Consider the following 16923-nt stretch of genomic DNA (forward strand, 5'->3'; position numbering starts at 1 on the left):
CGACCTTTGGGTCAGTGAGTTAAGTGAGTAAGGAGCTGGGGACAGGTCTCATCTACAACTTTGCTGGTGTTTAACATGAACCTATATAAAGTTCTTTGGAGCTTTCATATTCCACTGGGAGTAATGAAGACATGAGTGGTAGTTTTTCCCTACAAAAGTGATATAGGATAGCTAAGGACAGCATGTCGAAGCATTCTTAATTAAAACTTTTTCTTTTATTTTGAAAAATGTTTAAAAATCCATAAAAGTACAAACAATTATATAACAGTCCAAGATTCTGTTATTCACTACTCCGTTGATAGTTAACACTTTGCCATAATTGTATATTTTTTTGTTAATAAAATAAATGAAATAAAACAATACAGAAAAAGTTTCATCTTTTTTGTATCCTGTCTCCAATTCTACTATCATGAATGCAGAGTAAATTACATGTTTCTTCGTATATTTCCTTCATATATAATGATGCACAACATAGGATACTGTTTTGTGTATTTTTGAAACTTTACCTAAAGAGTAAACTGTGTATTTGTCTTGCTCAAAGCATTCTTTAAAATATGAAGCACTATTTTTAGCCATTTAATCTCCTCATGCAAGTTGTTTATTTGAAGTTATTAAGATATAGCTTTGGAGGAATGAGAGGGGTAGGATGGGAAAGTTTACTAGTCGAGAAAATTCTGGTATAAGATTTAGAGAGTTACTATCTACCAACTCAGTCTTAGCACAAGGCTCATGCAGCGCTAATCTTTAGTCTTATTGGGTCTCTAGTCATAGGTGACTTGTAAATACTGCTTGTGTGTCAATATATAGCAAAACTTATGCATTTATATTTAATGTGTAGCTAGACATATGTATATGTGTGTATAGTTAAATATACATTGTTAATTTTAGACCATTATGATTGTATTCAAATATGTAAAGTTATATATTTATAGAAACATGCATGTAGTAATGACTATTTCCTAAGTATTTATCTCGAGTTACTTGGAGAAAAGCACAATACTTTTTATGAATCCAAAAGGACATTATCTTTCTATTGTAACGCAATAAAACCCTGTTCTTTTCTCAAGGCAATGCTTGAGATATTCTTACTTCAGTATTTTATAATTGTGTTTTTATCTATTTCTGTCTCCTCCTATTAGACTGTGAACTTCTTGAACACAAGGGGAATCTATTTTTTTATATCCGTATTTTTAATATTACCATGGGCCAATTAGTCAGTTTTCTGTCAGAGTAAACAATTTAGTTCAGGTGAAATGGAAGAAAATAGTTATCAGATTACCTGTGTCCTGAAGCTATAAGGAATATATAATATTTCAATCCAAAATTGACAAAATTTTAATAACTGGATCAATCAGATTGAACAACTAAATGAAAAGTAAATATGAAGTACCGATAGTCCTTAATTTCTCTATGAACTATTTAGGAGCAGATTATACATACCTTTTGGAATAAACTCCAGAACCAGCAAGTGAGCTGTAAAGGGAGTTCCATAGAGATGAGTCTGAGCAGCAGGTTCTAAAAGGGAATCGTCAGTATCATATGGTCAGGACCCTAGGCTGATATGGTGAATATGGTGAATTGCATTAACATCTGTCAATTCAAGCAGTTCTCAATTTAGAAACAGATAATTTTCCAAATGTACTTAGTTGATTGTAACTCTGAGTACATTTTCCCTATAGAAAGAATGGTATCAATCATTTTCATATTAAGATTCTTCTGATTTTGATCCATATGAATGTGATGTTTTACTGTATTTTATGAAAAGTTAATGATTCCTAGCAGTTTTTAAGACTATATTAAAATAATAATAGGCCTGAAAATATATAGTTAAGTATATAGTCTTTTAACCTTTAGTTTTTACTAGTAAAATAATATCCAGATAGTACATTTTAATTTTCTGTTAATCTCATTACTTCAGCAAACACTAACAAAATAGTGTATTTATCTTGGAAATCTACTGAGCAGTTTTTTCAGAGGTAAAAGCCAGATTTATCTCTGAAATAGTCATTTGAATAACCATTTGAATGATAATGTTTATTAAAATTCATCTGAAATATAATACTTTAGGACCTTATTTCCAGTGTCAGTGAAATTTTAAAATGTTTATTATATTTAGCTCATTTTCTTTCTCTTTGCTCTAACCATATTGGGGACATATATATGAGGGAAGACTTCTTGCTATATATTTGAGGCCGAAGCCAGGCTAAAGAATTTGCCCAAATCCTAGTAACTAAGGTGCTCAGCTGGGATTTAAACCCAGATTTATCTTATCTCCAGTGCCCATGATCTTGGTACTACACCATGCTGTCCCAATGCAAGGAAGACTTTGACATTTTCACATGTCGTATGTTGTGAAAATAAAGAACTTGGGTTGCAAGTACTATAGGTGTTGGGTTTGGGTATCAGAGAACAATATGATCCCTTCTGGGTGGAGTGATCAGAGAAGGTACACTGAGAGTAGGGGAGTATAAACTAAAAGTTAAAAATAATGTTAAATATTCAGTTTTGGAGTCATCAGGGGCCCTACCAAAGTCACGTTTCCAGATTCTCTCTCTTCCTAATTCTATTTTATGCTGAACTGCCTTGTTAAATGGAGAATGAATTCTAGGCTGACTGGGAAGAAGGACTAGAGCAGAGCATGTCTTAACCTGGGCGATCAGTAGTCACAAAAGTAAGGAAGTCATCCTCATTGACTCAATTGGAAAAAAAAAAACTTTAATATAGGCATTGGGAGACAGAGATAAGCAATACATGAATTATACATTAGGTGTAAATTAGGAGTAGTGGGGTCAGCTAAACATGAAATGTTGTGGAACCTCAAAGGAAAGCTACCTTACTCCTCACCTGCTGAATCAGAAACCAGCTTCTCAGAAGAGACGACACTTGTTGAGAATTGGAAAGGTGGAAAAGAATTATCCAGGCTCAGAAGGGAAGCCAAGCACTAAAGGAAATAAAAACAGCAGGTACAGATAAAACCAAAGAGCAGTCCCTTCTCGTGAGCTTTGGACACCTTTTGAATAATCCACATTGTAGCTCGTTATAGTTGGCATCAGGACCTTGCAGGAGTCATGAAGGAAACAAATTCGATATTCCAGTCATTCAAGTTGTAGGAAGCAATTGACTACTTTGGTTGATAATCATTTAAATCACGCAACACTGTAGCTAATGCATCACAGCCTTAAATGCTACTATTGTTACTATTATATTTCCAAAATAGTTTTTTCAGTGAATTCATTTACTTTCACTGATTGAGTGAAAACATGTTCATATTTTTGCTTTTAGATCCAAATGCTCAAGAAATTAAGGACATCTACGGACTCCGTGGTCAAATAGAACACAAGATAACTTTCCTGAGAACTCATGTGCCAAAGGAAACGAAACTGGTGGTCATTGGCCATTCAGTAGGCTCCTATATTTCCCTTCAGATTTTGAAGCATGCCCCCGAGCTCCCAGTAAGTATGCCTCAGGAGGTGACTGGAGGTGCTTGGGTGTGCGTTTGCACAAGGCCCCCTTCACTTTCCTTTGCTCTTTTGTCTCCTGTGTAATTGATAAACAGAACAGAGAGAGGATACTTGATAGCTGCCTTCATCCCTTTATCCAGAGTACTGTGGACCTGTGTGAGTGTACGTTCATGCAGTTTCCATGATGTTTCAAAAATAATGCTGAAGGAGGTAGGAATTTTCCAACTTTTAATCTAGAGTTATTTGAAATTCTTAAGTTATAAGTAACTTCTTGTCTTTTGTAAAAGAATATTTAAGAGCAGTCTTGTCTAGCTAAGACAGAGACAAGAATCTGGCTTTATTGGGAGAGTATTTTGCAAACGTTCATGCGTCTTTTCAAAAGGAAGGAAATTTATCATCATCATTGTTGATAGGCAAACAGCTGTCTATAGAACACTGTTTAGTCATAAGTATGGATTCTTATCAGTTCTATAACTTGGCAGCCTTTCTGAGACATTCATTCATTCGTTCACTCACAAATACTTATTAGGTGCCACTATGTGCCAGAGACACTGGAGACACAAAGACCTGTTGAAAATGCCCAAAAAAGCCACCACAAGAAACTTAAAAACAAAACAAAACCTCTTACTTTAACTAACGTACCATTGAAATAACCCATGGAATGGATGCGAGTCAGAACAGAAATTATGTCTTCACTTGGCAAACACATATTAAACACTTGCAATATACCAGGCCCTGTGCTGTATTTTGAGGACAGTCGTTGAGGTTCGAGAGTCTGAAGTCTAACGGGGTAGACGGACTAAGCCATAGGTGTGATAGCTGCTGTCTTACATAAGGACAGGGTGTCTCGGAGCATGAAGGGGTGCTGCTGGACCTGGTAATCTGATGCAAGATAAGAGGCGATTCCTTCATGGACCCTTCTGTCCTAGGAGTTTGGCTCTTCTCACTCCATGTGATGATATCTCCAGCGGAGTCTCCCTTTCCACCAACTTGGCACACTTTTTACTCCTAATTGCCCTTGGGAAAAGTACAGCTATGGCCTCCGTGTGTGTGGCTTTTAATACCAAATAGAGATTGCTAATTTTCTCTTATTAGGTATAAAAAAATATATTTTTCATTTTTAAGTGTGAATTCAGTAAATTCAAGATTGCACTCCATTCGCTGCAATACTGCTTCTACTCTTTTTTTCGCCCGGATAAGGCATCTTAATCAGAAAGTAGGCTTTATTTTTGTTTTTAGCATTTTGCATGGCTTCTAATCTCTTTCGTGCCTTCTGAATCTCCTCCAGTACTATGTTATGAGGTGACTATCTTTAGCGTCCAGCCCTGCCACACAGTGGTTCTGTTGGCGCAGTTGCTGTGAGCCCTGGCTCTAGAACCAGGCCACCTAGATTCGAATACTTGCTGTCATATTTTGTCAGTGTGACCTTGAATAAGTTATCGAGTCACCCTGTTCCTCTATTTCCTCATCTGTAAAATGGGGATAATAATATGTTTTTTAGTTTATACTCCCCTACTCTCAGGGTTTTTTAAGGAATTATATAAAGAATTAAGAATGGCGCCTAGAACTTAAAAGTTTGCTATAGGTATTAGCGACTATTATGATGGAAATGAAAGTAGAACCATTGCCTCAGTCATCAGGGTAACTACTGTGTTAATTTTCTACGGCTGTGAAACAAATTGCTTCAAAACTTAGCAGCATAAAATGATGCACATTTATTCTCACAATTCCTTTGGGTCTAGGATGTGGTCACACCTTAGCTGGATCCTCTGCTTCAGGGTCTTTCATAAGACTGTAATCAAGGTTTCTTATCTGAAGATTTGAATTAAGAAGCATCTGCTTGCAAGCTCATTCACGTGGGTTTTGGCAGCACCCAGTTCCCTGAGGGTTGTTGGACTGAGGGGTCTTGGTTCATCACTGGAAGTCAGGTGGAGACCACCCTCAGTTCCTTGACCCGTGAGCCTTTCTAACTTGCCTCATGGGAGCCAGCGTGGGAGAGAAGCCAGAGAAAGAGTCTGCAGGCAAGGTGAAAGTCACCGAAAGTGGACTGTAACCTAATTACAGAAATGACGATCCATTTCTTTTCCAGTATTCGGTTTGTTAGAAGGAAATGACTAGGTACAGCCCCCAATGAAGAGGAGCAGCTTACACTAGAGCGTGAATATTAGAAGGTGAGGATCGCTGGGGGCCATGTCAGAAGCTGCCTATCCCACCACTGTGACAGTTAGGATTTCTCCTATGTACAATCACACATGTAGAGAAAGAGAGATATTATTTATTTCCAGTGTAGGAAGTGAATTTCACACTGATATGATATATAATTTGGCTTATTAGTTGTTCCAAGTGTTTAAAAAGCTTTAAAAATGTTTAAACAAAGAGCATTTGCATATTTGAAATAATAGCATTACTGTTTGTGATGGTTAATTTTACATAACCGACTTGGCTAAGGGATGCTGGGGATAGCTGGTAAAACATTAACTTCTGAATGTGTATGTGAGGATGTTTCCGGAAGAGATGAGCGTTTGAATCAGCAGACCGAGAAGAGAACATCTGCCCTCCCCACTGTGGTCTGGCACCACCCCATCCGTTGAGGACCCAAATAGAATGAAAACTCTGAGTTAGGGTGAATTCTTTCTCTCTTCCTGAGCTGGGACGTCCACCTTCTCCTGCCTTGAAACACTGGAGCTCTGGGACTTACACCAGTGGCACCCCTGATTCTCAGGCCTTTAGCTTTGAGCCAAATTATACTACTGGTTGTCCTACTTCCCAGCTGGCAGACGGCATATCGTGGGACTTCTCAGCCTCCATAATTGCATGAGCCAACACTTCTAATAAATCTCCTTCCATATATGTTCATTTCTGAGTCCATCACAGTTTGGAAACTTAATCACAAATCTGTTCTTGGGATTTTTGTTTGCTCCACATGCATGCTGCCTGTGATGTATTGTTCCTTGTGCATCTTTGAAAACAGTTGTTCAGCATGTTCGTTTTGAACCCATCTCTCTCTTTTTGGCTCGTGTTCACAGTGTCTGTTGGGAAAGAAGTACAATGCACTGCATGGTTTACAGCTCCTTTTAGCTTCTTTAGCTTCATGACTTTCTAATTATTGCTCTACTTTCAGGTGCCCTTGCAAGAACAGTGGTAAAAAGGGAAAAGAAAGATAAAACATGAGCTTAACGTAGTCTGTTTGTGGAGACATAACTCATATGGTGATTATAAAGTTTTCAGAGAGACACGTGAAACCGTGTTTACTTTAAAAGGGTGAATTTTAGAAAATAACGTGTGCAATAAATTGTCCATAAAGGTCGCCGGGGGAGGAGAGTGAACATCTGTATGATTTTTTTTTTTATGATTCAAAAGCTTTATCTGGTTTCAATTAACTACATTGTTGAAGGCCCCCCACTGCCTCCTCTTTAAACACCTGGCCCAGTTAATATTGGTGGGATGACCCCTGCCGAAGTGCTGAAATCCCGGTGTCTCTAGGCTGTTCTCGACGGCACAGAGCCTGCATGCCTGAAGTTAGCGTGACACGCTCCATTTAAGATGCAGTTGACAATCAAATAAGTTTGTGTAAGCCAGAGTGTTGCAATCCCTAATCATTTTGCCAAAAATAAGTTAGCTGTTATGTTTTATAACATATGAAGTGTGATAATAAGAAACTTGTGTTTCCATCTCTTCTGTTATTTTTACTGGAATATTTGACTCCCATAAGATTTTAAGGACATATGTGTAGTTTAGTAGCTGGTTTGTTTGGTTTTATTTTGGTTCAGTTCTTTACAATATTGTTATAACTAATTATAGGAAACATCGGTCTTAAAATCATTTTAAGAGACTTATTGCATATTTTAGGTGTGTTTGTTGTCTGACCTGTATTTTAACATACTAAAAAAAATGGCTCTTTTAAAAAGCTGGTATTAAATTTTTTTCTTTAAGCAAACAGAATTATAGAAATTCTTCATATATTTTGACAGTAATGTCCAGAAAAAAGAATTTTGAAAGAAACCTGAAGAAATAGGTAATTGGACAACTTAAATAGTAGCTATCTTAATTTATACTAATAAATACAATTTTAGACTTATGGAACCTTAGAACTGAGATGAGCTATAGAGATAATCTAGTCCCATCTTTCATTTCATAGATGAGAACTAAGAGAAAAGTGCCTTGCCAGGATTCAGCCTTGGCTCTGTCTGAATCCAGGGGTGGGATACAGTTATATTAGCTGTGGGTATAAAGAGAGTCTAAGAAGGTATTTGATGGCTCTTTCAACTTCTGGATAAAGCAGAGCCTACAGATGTTTCTGGAGTATACTCATGTGACTCATTATGTTTCAGCTCAAGGAATAAGAGACCACAGGAATATTGCTCTAGCAATGTGGGCCGGAGCGGGGGTAACATGGGAACAAAAGAGTAGTAGTCTTATCCCAACTATCTAGAATCTTCTTTCTCTTAACGTCAATCCTCTGTGTGTTAAAAATGTACCATCTGACTTTGCCAGTAAATTGTTCGCATGAAGTTCAAGGTTGGAAGTTGAAAACCCTTGATTCTTGACTAGGCTCTGCACTGACTCATGAGGTGAACTTCAGGTAATTTAACTTTTATTTTCCTCTAAGAATTGATATAATAGTTAATGATAACACTTCCTCTTCTTCCAGGGGTACGAGATCCTTCAAAACTTAGTTTTTTATATTATTCGGCTTTCCTTTGGGGACAATGCACAATAACATAGAGCTTCCTTTGTCTGTCCGCTTGGCAACAATGCCCTCTCTAAATGAAATTTCCAGATTACTTAAACTCCTTTAAGCACCAGACTGTTGTATCCAGTTGGACAAAAATTTGTCTAAACTATATTACTTATCTGCCTTTTTCAACAATGTTTATTACTTATTGAGGAATTAGTGATTCAAGAATATCTTTTTGATAGTGTTATTATAGGACAGTGCAATACAATTAAAGAGATTGTGCCTGTGTCCTGAAATTTCTTAGATGATTGTGCTTTCTTAAAAAAAATCCTTGCCTGTTTTGATAGTTTTTCTGTCTCCTCCCTCAGTGTCAGGTGCCACTTCTTTTTCCTACTAATAATTCATTGCTACTAATTCGCTGTAAGTAGAGAAAACAGATAACTGTCAGAATTTTGTCTCGAGTAAGAATGAACAGGTCTTAAACGAAGACATAAGAGTAAAATTAATAAGATTGAGTGCATGGATTTGTTATTGTTCAGAGTCGTTTTCTCTTTTATTTCTTTGGGGATCCCCGGTGTGTTTTTAGATACTCAAAATTTGAGAGACTCGAAGTATACCACAGGTACAGCTGAGAACCTTGAAAAACTTTACTGAGAGGATTAGAATAGCATGTGAGACCATGCAGGTGTTGGTTGATTCAGGAGTCCACCTCATCTACATTAGGGAAAATTATAAATTCAAATATTTTGCAAACAATGAGATTATTGACTGTGTCGCACTCGCACTATTCTGATGAACCTTCATGTCTACAAACTTAGAAATGCTTGTGAGAAACATATAACATCACTAAGTTGTGTCCAACAGTCGAGGTAATCTGGAGGAAGGGAGAAAAAGGAGATAATTCTCGTGTCAAAATAGCTGTCGTTAGAGTGCTGTCCCCAGATTAAGTGATAAGAAACTGAAGACAAATGAAGTACCATAGGCTCTGAGAATTGCGAGGAGAGAGGTGGCTTCTAAATGGGAAGATCAAAAAAAGCTTCATGGAAAGGCTGGCATTTGAACAGGAGGAGGAGGAGTCAGTATTGGAAGAGAATTTGATGTTTTGGTGGTAGGAGGCTGCTGTGCTTTGTGAGTGATGGAAGCGACATGAAGAGAGGAGAAATGGTTTTCATCGCTGGGCACGTGGAGAGAGCAGCGCACGGTCCGATCTGAGTGCACGGTGTCATGACGGGAGTGGGGGGATGTGAGCGCTGGGCTGACAGAATGCAGGGACAGGAAAGTTTGGACTAGGGGCTTCGGACTCTGTTTTCGACAACAAAGAGCTACGAAAAGGTCTCTGATGATAACAGGCCTCATCAGGTAATTAATCTCTCAGTGAAAAGAGTGAAATGGGAAGAGAGTATAGAATAAAAAGTAGACAGCCAAGTGATAGGCACGCTTGCTAGTCCAGATGAGAAATAATGAAGACAGTATATGAGATTTGCCAAGGGAAATTGTTAAGAGAGAAAAGAAACAGGCCATAGGCGTTTATTGGGGAATGACTTTGGTGGAAAAGAGGATGAAGAATAGGAAAAGGTATAATAATTTTTCAGACTGTGAGCTGCAGTCCACTAGTGGACCCTGCAATCACTTCAGTGGGTCGCAACCAGCGGCTCAGTCTACCATTAACAGAGAGTCAGTGGCTTTTAACAACAAAGATTTGTTCATTGTTCATGATACAAGTCCCATGGCATTCTGTCCATGCACAATTCTTCCAGAATCCAAATCAATGGAGTAACTTCTATCTGGAATAGTCCAGTCTCGTGGCAGAGGATAAAAAAGAAATAGTGAACCACACACTGCATTCTAAAACCTCTGCCCGGAAGTAACATTGTCACTTTTTACACTGCATTGGGCAGAGTACATCACATGATGGGCAGAGTACTTCACATGACCAAGTCTGCCATCAATAAGGCTGTAACATACAAGCCTCAGAGAAGGGAAGCATACGTTGATGAACAATAAAACCGTATTTGAAAAAATATATAATAGAGTAAAATAGAGTAGAAAATATTTGTGTATAGTATAGTAATAAAGGTATGTATCGTGAAATATTTATTTCACTTTTATGAGTGTGCGTTGATGTCCTAGATTACAATGTAGCATTTATATCCTTCTGTGGATCAAGGTAAAAAAAAAATTGAAAGACATTAACCTATAATAGAATGTATTACAGAAGCTAAGAGAAGAGGAAGGAAATATCAAGAAAGGTGTAGATATGTGGTAGATTAAAGATGGCCACAGATTCCTTACCATTCCTCTGTCTAGAGGTGAAGTCCCTTTCTGTTCCCCTTTGAACCTGGGATGGGCATGTGACTAGGTTTCACCAATGGGATACAGTGGAAGTGATGTCCTGATAGTTCCCAGCCAAGGCCTTAGGGGTCCTGGGAGCTTCTCCTCCCTCTGGGAAGCCAGCTGCCATGTAATAAGCCCAACTACCTGAGGCTACCATGCTGTAAGAAAGCTGTCCACATAGGAGGATCACAAAGCACCAGATGTGCATGAGAGCTTCTTAGACCTTCCAGCCCATCCCATCTACTACTGAATGCAGCCAAGGGAATGACCCAGCTAATGCCGTATGCAGCAGAAGTCCAGCTGAGCCTCATGTGAATTCTGGATCCCACAGAATCAGATGTAATCCCTGCAGTTTTAAAAATGTTTCTGTTCAGTTCAGCAGAGAACTGAAACAAGGTATCAGAGTTAAGTATAACAACGGTGGAAGAGAAAGGGAATTTAAGGCTTCTGGTATTAGTAATGGGAAGGTCACCGATGGCATTGAAGAGAACAGTTTTAGTGAAATAATGGGAGGAGGTGGCAGGGCGTTAGGTGATAAATGGATAATGACCCAGGACTTGGCCAGTGAAGGGGTGAAGACAAGATGATAACTTAAGAAACTAGTCAAGAGAACATTTTCGTCCTGTAAGTGGGAGAGAATGTAACATATGCCGAGGGGAATAGCCCGTGCGGAGAGAGACGCTGAAAGTGGAAGAGGAATAGGAACATTTGTCTACTTCCTTCTGTTTCGTCTAAGCCCGCACATTTGAAAACTAGGAAAATGGGATTTTTCTTAATCCTCGACTGCACCCTTCCTTGCAGAAGCGTTTTTGTGCCTTATACTTGGTTGTTCATTTAAATCTAGAAACCTAAAACAACTTTTGAAATTAATGTTTTGTCATTACTAACAGTTATACCCAACATTCATTTGAAATTTACAAAACGCGTTCACGTGTAACAAGGTCATTTAACAACATAAGTTTCCCCATTTTCCAGACAAGGAAACTGAAGTTCTGAGTATTTATGTGTCTAACCCATGTCAGTTAGCTAGGAAGCGGCAGGACTAGCACTCTGTATTCTGTTTTCTAACTTTCCTATTATCTCCTGCCCAAGTGAACTAGTTAGAAAGGTTATGATTATAGATGGCTGCAGCAAGTTACCTTGACAATCACCAAAAGCTATTTGACCTAAACGTAAGATTTCTACTGTTGTTTCTTTAATACTTGAGTTCTTCAAATACACAAGGCGGGGGTCGGGGGGGGCAGTTAGTGGGAAGCAGGTGAATTTTTCGGGGAGCTCAGAGGGAATTAGGAAAAATGAGAAGATGCACGTGTTCTGGAGCAGAGAAGATGCACGTGTTCTGATGCAGGGAGCTGGTACTGAGGCCTGGGCCAGGGGCAGAAGCTGAACTCAGAAGACAGCGATCAGAGTCCTAGAATTGAGCTGGGGCAGAGGGGACCTTAGAGTGAAGGGAGCTGGAGGATTCTGCCAACACAGTGCATGGTAGTTCCACAGTTACGTCCACGTGACCCATTGGTGAACCCTGGTGTGTGAAAACCACCGGGGTCAGGCAGTCAGCAGCTAACTACATACTCTGGTTTGTGAAAGACTTTCCATTTCAGAAAACACTAAATCCCCTACTCTGAGGAAAGTTCATATCGAGTATAATAAAATACTATTTTTTTCAATCATTTATGCATTTATTTAAATATATATTTGTCTGTTTATCTACATGCACACACATTGTCTTTCCTGAACTACCCAGGAGACTACCTTGCTGAAAACTAGACACATGGAAAGTTTCAACTTTTCAACTTCAGCCATTTTTAGTTATCTGCCTGTTTTTAAAAATCCTAAAATTGCTTTCAAAGTGGAAAAATTGTGTGGGCTTTTTTCATCTTTTCATAACTCAAAAACGATTTAATATATTTTTCTCAAACTTCACAAAAAAAAAAAAATCATCTTTGGGCTGAAACCAAGCATGGAAAATTTCACCACAAAGGGCTAATTTTTTGGAAAGCTGCAAGAAAGTGAAAACAGGGGTTTATAATAGAACATTCTTCATGCATGTTAATACTTAGTACTTTATCTAATGCATTTCATCTGAGAATTTCTGAACCCTCTTCAGATTTAAATATTGAACCATTTTAATATTCGTGTATCCCTGAGACTGTCAGATATGGAAAATTCTCCTCATCCTCTCAAAGGTCCAGTATATTGGGAGTTAGTGAGATATGTTTAAAGGGACAGGTATGGCAAATGAAGTGAAGTGGCTGCTGGCCAGAGAAAACCTTCCACTTACTGCTTAAACACATTTTATCATCACCTCTTCATGGCCCGGGAGTAGTTGTGGGTAGAAAATAGTAGATGACACTAGGTACTCATTCAGATACCTAAGCCAGTAGTTCTCAAAGCACCATCAGCACCACTTGAGATCTTATTAGAAATTATTGGGTCCCACCCGGACCTACTGAATCCAAAACTTTAGGGCTGGGACCACCGATCAGTGTTTTAACAAGTGCTGCCAGTGATGCTGGTGCATGCTCCATTTTGAGAACCACCAACCTACCTAAACTTTCCAAAAGCTTGGAACACTGAATGTATTGAGATGCTATGGACAATTAAATCTGTCCTTGGCCCTTCTGTAACATGTCAGCTCTGTCTTTTCATATCATCCCTTGGAAGGAGGAGAAATATTAAGTTCTCTGAAGGAAAGATCTTTTTTTGTATGTGATAATATATTCTAGCTCTTTCCACCTATGACCATTTCCACAAGAACAGCGACCCCCTTGAGTAAAGGTGCTGATATTCAGCTTGTTCAGGGAAACAGCACTACCTAGATGTATTTTCTCATTTTCTTGAATTATAGCAGTCAATCCTGGGATGGGACCATATATTTCATTTTTATTTCTTTGAAGTCTTTAGTTCCAAGATTTAAGCGGCAGGGTGCTGAGATCTGTCAGCGGAAGCTGATTTAAGCCCTGCTCTTTTGTGCGCAGCTTCTCAAGCTTATGTTTTGCAGTGGCCTTCTGCATCCCAGCAAGCTCTAGTGTCTATATTATTGTCTCTTTAGGCACTCAAGTAGTTGTATATGTGGCATTGTAAGAAATTTTGAGAATATTCTCCTGATGATGGAAATTACCAGTCTGTCATATGTGGTGCTTTAGCTAATCACTGGTGCCCCAGCTAGTTGTAAGGATGGGACACAGGCAGAGCCTGGGAAAGATTTTTAAAGCAATTTAAAGGTGTACCTAGTTGCAGCCCATCTCACGGAAGTATGAATGTTGCTATCTAAGCTAATATAGATGGAAAGGAAAAAGAAACCTCTTTTTTAATTGATCATTTAAAATTTGTATTATGAAAAATTTCAAATGGAAAAATTAAGATAATTGTATAATGAATCTTCAACTATGTATTATCCAGATTTATATAGCTACAAATTTTTTGTTATCTTTACCTCATTTTTTTCTTAAATACTTTAGGTAAATTACAGCCCTTGGGATATTTCACCCTTAAATACTTCATTGTAAATTTTTTAAAAAGGATCTTTTCTTATATAACTGTCATGTCATTATCACACCTAACAAAATTAATGGCAATTCTTTGATAGCATCTAAGACAGTCTATATCAGATTTTCTTTGTCCCCCAAATTTTTTACAGTTGGTTTGTAAGATCTTTCTTTAAAGGTTTTTCTTTCCAATTATAAAAGTTAATATAGCTGCAAATTTCAGGAACACAGGAAAAAAAGTAAAACTAAATGTACCACAAATTGCTTTTATCACTCAACAAGTAGCTTCTTAAAATAGAATGTGAAAATGTTTCAAGAAAGGTATTTGCTGTAGAGAAATCTGATTTAAGAGTTCATGATTTTATAGAGGTCATTTTAAAACTAATTAACTTGTCTCTTGACAAGTTGGTTGAGGAGAGAGAAAATTGGGGGTAATTTGTTACACAGCAACAGATAACAAATACAAGGGGAAATAAAAGAGTAATGTCATCTTCTTGGTTTCTCTGCAGAAAACCCACCCCTAAGACCAGCAGTGGCACTAAGTCGGTAGCAGTTCTTTAGTAGTAGTGACTGTCCTAATCTCTGACCCCTCCTCACCTGCTCTTCCTAGACTGCTCAGTTTGCTAGCCTTTTGACTTTCCTTGTGACTTTTCATTAACCCTGCCTTTCCCCCCACTCCCAAAATAATTTGGGTTGTTGATTGGTATACCTTTCAATGACGTGCATCATGATCATTACTTGAATATAATGACAAAACCAGAGGTTGGGATTAGCGTCGTCATCTGTCCTACTGCTAGAGCGAGGCATACCTTATTCAAAAAAGTGCAGCCATGTTCAAATCTCATCAGACCGTGAGGTTCATAATGGCTAGGACTTTAAGAGGCTCTGGGTATGAGCGAGTGGCCCATGCTAAGGCCAGAGGTGTTGCCTTTTTGAATACCTTTGCGGTTGAGCATACACAGGTCTGAAAAACATAGCTTGTACCTTGCTACATTTAGACCTTGTTATGCTAATGAACTGGGTGTTCACAGAAGAGTAAATTCATAGTCTCAGTGGATGAAACACAGCAGTAATAGAAGAGATAACATGGAACAGACTAGAAACAGATGCATAAAATTCTGTGAAATTGTTGTTTTGTGTATGGCTATTGTTTATTCCAGCCAGAAGATTCTTTCTCAGTCTATCAGTTTGTAGAGATGAGAACTATGAATGTGAACTTTAAGGAAGGAAAAACTCTCTAATTTGGTTACCCAGTGTGTATGAAGCTGTTTTACCCTCCCTTCTTACACATATGGAAAATCTGTGAACGATATGCAACGTAGGCCACAAAAAAATTCCCCGAAGTGGAAAAAGTCTAGCAGGCACTAAATGAAAGATGCTTCACAAGAATAAAATGTCATTGCTTTGAGATCTTGCATTCCAAGCCAGTTTAGACTATTTGTATTTGGTTGGGAAGAAGCCAGGTTATCAGGTATCAGGGAGGTATATTGATGAATGGATAAAGACTGAAGCCAGCATCATTTCTGGCAACTGGTCCCTAGGAAACCAGACAGTAAATCATTTCCCAGTATCAGCCATACAGATGCCAGAGAGAGCACGTATGAATGAAGTCTGTCGACAGGCCAGAAGCTCCATTTCGACAAAACATTTTACTTATCTCCTCACCAGTATAGTTATGGGAGGTTCTATAGTAAGCCAAATTGAGTGTTAGAGATTCAGCCTTTTCTTCTTTCATAAGCTACCACCCTCAGGAAAATGCTAGGAGCTTCTCGTGTCCTACTGAAGAGGAAAAAGGCTTCAGTAATATATGAACGTTGACTGACGCTGACTCAGAAGAGATTTCTTGAAAACGTAGGGACAGATTCTGGTTATCTGAGTGCCCGGGAAATTCTCCTTAAGGTCCTCTGAGAGAGATGGCCTTACCTTGTCTCCTTCAGTCATAGTCCACTTTCACCTGCCCTGTACATACCTGGTGCTGCCTCCTAACTATTACTCTCTCTCGTTGTCCACTTCCTTTCTGCTTTTTCCTGCCATCCCCTAACAGATGCCTTCTGTCCATTTTTTTTAAACCATCCCGAATGTGAACTCCTACGTGAAGTCTTTTCTGATTCTTTCCAGTCATTGTTACCATCGTTCCTTTGTCATCCTTTTCCTCCTAATTCTTATACATTCCACCTTGTATTATAGGCATTGCATATTTATTTGATTCTCCCTATGAAATTTTTGAGTGTTTCTTTTTTTAAATTGAGGTATAATTTATACACAATAACTCTTTTGTCTCTCCCTGCTTCAGTCTATATATTCTCTTCAGACCTGTTTCCAGTTCACTCAGCCTCCTTCAGCTATGTATAAACTGCTTTTAAACCCATCTGTTGCATTCTCAATTTCGGTTACTCTGTTTTTTGCTTATAGAATTTCCATTTTATTTTTATAGTTACCAGTTTCTGAAACTCTACAGCTTGTCACTTAATTTTATTATATTAACCACAGTTACTTTAAAGTTTATGTTTAACTTTATTCTCCTTTACACTGTCAATAATTTTTAAGTATCATTACTTTTATTCTTAAGATATAAAAATGCAGAGATGGCGTATTTGAAATAAAAATAAAGAGTGTGTCTGATAATCCCAATATCTAAGTCTCGTGTAGTTGCATTCCTTTCCTGCTTTTTCCTTGTGTTTGGTCATGTTTCCTTGTCTCTTGGTTTGTGTATTAGTCATGGTTCTCCAGACAAACACAACCAGTAGGATGTGTGTATGTATACATAGAGATTAACTATAAGGAATTGGCTAACATGATTATGGAGACTGACAAGTGCCAAGATCTGTAGCTGGTAAACTGGAGACCCGGCAGAGCTGACGATGTAAGTTCTAGTCCAAAAGCAGGCAAGCTCAAGACCCAGGAAGAGCCAGTGTTTCAGTTTGAGTCCAAAAGCAGGAAAAACCCAGTTTCCCACCCTAAA

At 38.3% G+C, this 16923-nt stretch overlaps 1 protein-coding gene across 9 annotated transcripts in view; it reads left to right on the forward strand.

Moving 5' to 3' along the window:
- The window catches only part of LDAH (lipid droplet associated hydrolase), an 85297-nt gene that overhangs the window by 24049 nt on the left and 44325 nt on the right, over nt 1-16923 (forward strand). For all 9 annotated transcript variants that reach the window (XR_005658336.1, XR_005658337.1, XM_039887753.1 and 6 more), the window contains one exon: nt 3283-3452. Coding sequence is in view for 7 of the 9 variants with exons in the window: in XM_039887753.1 (XP_039743687.1) it covers nt 3283-3452 (170 nt within the window). In the remaining 2 variants the exon portion in view is untranslated. The remainder of the gene's footprint in view (nt 1-3282; nt 3453-16923) is intronic.

The sequence above is a fragment of the Pteropus medius genome, unplaced genomic scaffold (genome assembly GCF_902729225.1).
Source record: "Pteropus medius unplaced genomic scaffold, Ma_sr-lr_union100, whole genome shotgun sequence".
Taxonomy (NCBI): domain Eukaryota; kingdom Metazoa; phylum Chordata; class Mammalia; order Chiroptera; family Pteropodidae; genus Pteropus; species Pteropus medius.